At 45.4% G+C, this 5,350-nt stretch overlaps 1 protein-coding gene across 2 annotated transcripts in view; it reads left to right on the top strand.

The window, feature by feature from the left end:
- Positions 1–1,215: 1,215 nt before the first annotated feature.
- Positions 1,216–5,350, top strand: part of LOC102852439 (chromosome unknown open reading frame, human C6orf106) — a 111,862-nt gene continuing 107,727 nt past the window's right edge. The window contains exon 1 of one of the 2 annotated variants that reach the window (XM_006882065.1): positions 1,216–1,541. In XM_006882065.1, the coding sequence (XP_006882127.1) occupies positions 1,384–1,541 (158 nt within the window). In that variant the 5' untranslated portion in view covers positions 1,216–1,383. The remainder of the gene's footprint in view (positions 1,542–5,350) is intronic. The other variant, XM_006882064.1, reaches the window with a different exon arrangement.

Genomic DNA, 5,350 nt, shown 5'->3' on the forward strand with positions numbered 1-5,350 from the left:
AGGGTCACTATGAATCCTTGTCAACAGCACATAAAAACAACAATCTTTACATTATGAAAGTTGATCCTGATGGAGTTGGTGGAAGATTGTGCTGTGTTCATCCCTACCTGATTGATGTTTTGTATTGAGGACCTCCTTCCAGAGTACTGAGAAGCAACCATGTCTAGAGACTAAGGAGCGTCTGATCCAGGCAACTGCTTTCTGCGCAACTACTTGCTATGCATCAGAGAGCCGGAACATACCATGGACCTCCAAGAAAACAAAATAGGTCTGTCTTGGAAAGGGCGAAACCAAGTTTCTCCTTGGAGGCTAGGATTTTGAAGCTCCATCTCACATACTTTGGGCACATGGCCAGAAGGGACAAGTCCTTCGAAAAGGACATCATGCTCGTAAGGATAGAGGGACAGCACAGTAGAGGGAGACCCTGGATGCGATGGATTGATACAGTAACTGGGGCCATGGGGTTAGGTGTGACTGGTTCAAGACAGGACAGGCTTCACAGGGTTGAGCTGCAGGCGACTGGAGGGCACTTAACCAAAAGCAGCAACATGATCGTGAGACAAAGCTTAGTGTAAGCTTATTATTTATTGGAGACATTACATTCCCGTTTTCAAACAGAGATAGCACTGATAAGCCACTGTAATCATCATCTAGGGCGGCAGGTAGATTATTTAAGGCAGCATCCCTCAGGGTTCTGAAAACTTCATCTTGCAAATATTTATAACAGGAGCCAATGTTTAAAAGCTGGGAGGGCTAAGTTCTTAGGGTACTTTGCTACTTCACCTTGTCAGGGTCTCGGCTCCTGCAAGGACTTCTTATTACTCACGTGCAAAGTGTGTGTGGCGGGGGGGGGATCGGCGCGGGTTGGTGGCTGTGGTGAATGAAGGTAGGCTGCGCGCCATTACGTAAAACAAAGACTCAGGAGATACTCTCCTGACCTTAGACACTAACTCCTCCCCTTGGGGTAGGGGTGGGGCGAGGAAGGAGGTCAGGCCAGGAACCACGCGCCACCGGTGGGTCGTCCTTTTCCTCCCTCCCACTTCCCGCCCCCTCGCTCCACCGAGGTGAGGTCACGCGGGGGACGTCACGGGGTTGTGACGCCACTGAGGGGCGGGCTTCCGGGAGAGGAAGGGGCGGGGCTTACGCGTTCGACGCTTGCGCAGTGGGCGCTGGGGGGGGGGGGAGGGGGGGAGCGTGCGAGTGAGTGAGTGGCTGAGTGAGTTTACCTCTATGAGGCAGTGAAAGGCCCGGGGCCTACCTCAAAGGAGCGGGGTCGCGGAGCCGGCTAGCAGCGGGCCCCCTCTCAGTCCCCGGGCCCGGCGGTGCGGCAGCGGCAGCGGCTCGCTTGTGAGGAGGCGGGGAAGCGAGTGTCCGGTCCCCGCCATGGAGGGCATGGACGTGGACCTGGACCCCGAGCTAATGCAGAAGTTTAGCTGCCTGGGCACAACCGACAAGGACGTGCTCATCTCCGAGTTCCAGCGACTGCTCGGCTTCCAGCTTAACCCGGCCGGCTGCGCCTTCTTCCTGGACATGACCAACTGGTGAGCCGGCCCCGCCGCGCCAGCGCTGGCAACGGCCTCGGGGCCCCGAGGGGAAGGGACACCGAGCCCAGGGGCAGGGCGGGCCGGGCGTGGAGTGGGGGGCACCTCCCTCCCGATGTGGGGCGAGCGTGGCGGGGTGTCCCGGGGACATGGGAAGAAACCTGGAGGCCTTAGTGGGTTAAAGAGGGTGTATGGAGGGAGTTGGGGGGCAGAGGACAGAATGAGTTGGGACATGTTTTTAGGTTCCCTGGAACCGATGAGCTTAGGAGGAGAGTGAAGGACTTGAGCAGGTTGATTTATAAGGTTAAGTATAGGAAAGAAGAGGGCTGTAGTATTAGCTGAGAGTAAAAAAAGCACAAGAAATTTACGTGTGGGGAGTGACCAAAAAAAGCCTGTGGTTTGGAGTTACGGACTGAGAATGTCAGGGTTGAGGGGAAACGTAGGGGAAAATTAGGTGCTCTGGAAGGACTTGGGGCATGAGGGGGGTCTTGGGAGTTGGAAGCTGAGAAGAACAGATATGTGTGGTGTGTTTGCCCCATGCGAGGACAGATAGGAAAAAGAGGAGACTTACCGGAGACAAATGAACATGGTGAGAGAGAGGACTTTCTGAAAGTTGTGCCCTGAAAGAGTGAGATGATCTAGTAGATCTACTGCTGTGGGATATAGAGTCCCCAAACTGGAGCAAGGCCTAGGGATACCTTTGGAAAAGTATGGAGAAAGGAGATGTGTCTTGGAGGGAACTTCGTGAAGGAAATGGAGCCCTGGGGAGAAGGTTTGGCTGGAAAACTTTGGAAAAGCCTCTCAAGTGCCAGGAATAGAGTGAGGTTTATCTAAAGGTTAATTACTAGGTAATTAGGAAAAATAGAGAATTGGGGGACCAAGTGTTTTTACTTGGTGCCACTTTGAAGTTGGAGTTGAGACAGAAGACCATCATACTTAAATGTTTCTCAGCTTTGGAAATAAATATATCATTTACGTTTTGGGTAAGCAAGGTTTCCTTCCCCCTTGTTCTCTGAGTAGAGGTTGTTGAGTTCATTCAGGGTGAGGGATAGAGGCCAGTAGAATTTGCTCTGAAGAATCTCAGGTGAAGCAACTAATCTCTATTTGGTTAGAAGTAATGGTGTGAGTGCCCTTTGCTCTCTGTGTTGGGCATTCAGTTCCTTGATGTGTGGAATCCTGTTTCTCTTGGCATCACTTGCATAACCAACATCCTCTTTATCTCATGTTGACGGAATGCCTCAGGGAATGCCAGAAAAGAGGTTGAAAGCCTAAACTTCATCCCACTTCTCACCTCGCCTCCTCCCAGATGCCAGCGTTACCAATGTGAGGTTTGTAGTTGTGTCTGCAGTTGGAGCTGATGCATACATATCCCCCCTTATGTGCATCATCAACTCAGGGCCCATTATCTTTAAAGTTCATTGCTATAACGAGGTGGCTTTCTGGATCATTAGAAAACTCGAGGTGTTTGGAAGCAAGAGGTTGTCTATTATGGAGTTATATATTTGTGAGCTCCACTTTTCTTTCTGTTGGGGGTGATCTCAGGTAGAAAGTACAACCTAAGTAGTTGTCTGAATCACCTATATCTTTGGTGTTTGAGTAGTTGAAGGGTGATAGTGGTTATTGAACATACAAAGAAGAGTTATTTCTCTGATGGAATTAGAATATAGCTGTATCTTGAGTATTATTCTTGAGCTTGTCTTCTTCCCATCCCTACCTCTTTTTCTTCCTTGTTTACAGTAGTTCAACATAGGAAACTTGGCATATTGTTGCTGCCAGTTTGGTAGGGGAGGATTGTTTCTCCTCACCTCCTTCAGAGTTGTACCATTTAAACCCTACCTTAATAAGTTTTTAGTTCTTTAGAGTCAGACTTTATTAGTATCATTATACCTCAGAAATAGTGTCGTAAGTTTTATGTGCTTGAGGTGTATAAATTAACATCTAAGATGATTTGTTTTTAGGTATCCTGAATGATGAAAAGGTGAAGCCCAGTATGAATAAGAATCAGTAACTTTAAAATAATCACTGAATTATGAAAGTTCTCTTTAAATTTTTACTTAGAGAAAATATGTAAACTTAAAAACAGAATAACATAGTATACTAATGATGTGTTAATTCCTCAACAAAAGAAGTATAATGCATACTTGAGTAAAGGAGTGAACCATTAGAAAATGTCTTCTGGTTTTAAAGCAAGTCACACAAATTGGAAATCAGTAGCTTATTAGAAATCCAGGCAATTAAGTGATAATTCAGTGTTAAAGTAACATTACCTTGTTTTTTGGCTGTGGAAGACATGTGCTCCTTTTTTGTTAGTGCATGGTAAAATGAAAAGTCATTGTGAAATGAAAGCTAGTTAGCTCTATAACACAATATTGTATTTTGATTCCTAGATCAATCACATTGATTTTTGTCTTGGCAGATTTTTGCTTTAAAAAAGCATGTATGATTAAAATCCAGGGGGGGAAAATCTTTATACAGAATAGAGCAGGATTCAGGGCTGTTGTACATAGGGTCACTATGAGTCGCAAACGACTTGATGGCACGTAACGACCACCACAACAACAATAATACATACATGCATCCCACTGCTGTCAAGTAAATTCCGACTCACAGTGACCTTAGGACAGAATAAAACCATCCTATAGAGTTTGCAAGATTGTGAATCTGTATGGGAATAGAATGTCATTTTTCTTCTGAGGAGTAACTGATGCATTTAAACCTACTGGTATTGATTAGCAGCCAGGGGTCAGCCCACACTCCCTCTAGGATTCCTTCATACGTGTGTATTTGGTCAGAATATGTGCCTAGGTTGTTGAAGTAAAAATATCGAATCTGTAAATGTATTTTTAATAAATATATTTGTTATTTAATGTCTGGCTTTGAACTGTTAAGATGGTGTTAATAAGCGAAACCCTCCAAAGCAAAACCTAAATCCTTAGCTCTCTAATTGATTTCAACTTGTGACAGCCTTGCATTGGATTTCCAAGGCAATAAATCTTTATGGGAGGAGACTGCACCTTCTTTTTTCCAGCAGTACTACTGGTGGATTTGAACCATTTATCTTTTGGTCAGCAGCCAAATATGTAACTATATCATCAAGACCTAATAACCCATTGCTTTTGACTTGGTTCTAACTGTTGTTGAACCTCCTTTAGGTTTTTGAGGCTAAGTCTTTTGAGAGGAGACTGCCCATCATTTTCCCAGAGTAGCTGAAGGTTTCAAACTGCCACTTTTGGTTTAAAATGCAAAACTTATTGCCATTGAGCTAGAATCAACTCAGAGTTGACCCTCCACTGGGAAGCATTAAGATACTACATTTTTATCTTGTGAAACCACTGGTGAATTTGAACTAGCAGAGAGGTGTGGCTTTTTGGTTTGCAGCCCAGTATGTTAGGCACCATGCTTGCTACCAGTGTTCCTTCCGTGATTAACTTGCTGAATTGGAAATGGTTAATCTTCCTGCGACTTCATAATGACGAGTCATTCGTATAATGACTGTTACAAATCAGCTAGTAAACAAATTATTTTAAAATGAAGACCGTTAAAAGTAAGATTTTTTTTATTATTAAAATACTGATTATATGAAATGCGTTGCCTTTGTTGAGTCAACTCAGCTCATTGCTATTGAGTTAGAACTGACTCACAGCTAACCCTTCAGCTGGCTTTTGTTGTTGTTATATGCGACCCTATGCACAACAGCCCTAAACCCTGCTCTATCCTGCGCCAACCACACCGCCTCTGACACACCCATCCCGATTACCCCAGTCACCGAATCAATCCATCTCATAGAGGGTCTTCCCCTCCTGCGCTGT

This window comes from Elephantulus edwardii, unplaced genomic scaffold, assembly GCF_000299155.1.
Source record: "Elephantulus edwardii isolate Elephantulus edwardi_28Jun2011 unplaced genomic scaffold, EleEdw1.0 scaffold00017, whole genome shotgun sequence".
In the NCBI taxonomy this organism is placed as follows: Eukaryota; Metazoa; Chordata; class Mammalia; order Macroscelidea; family Macroscelididae; genus Elephantulus; species Elephantulus edwardii.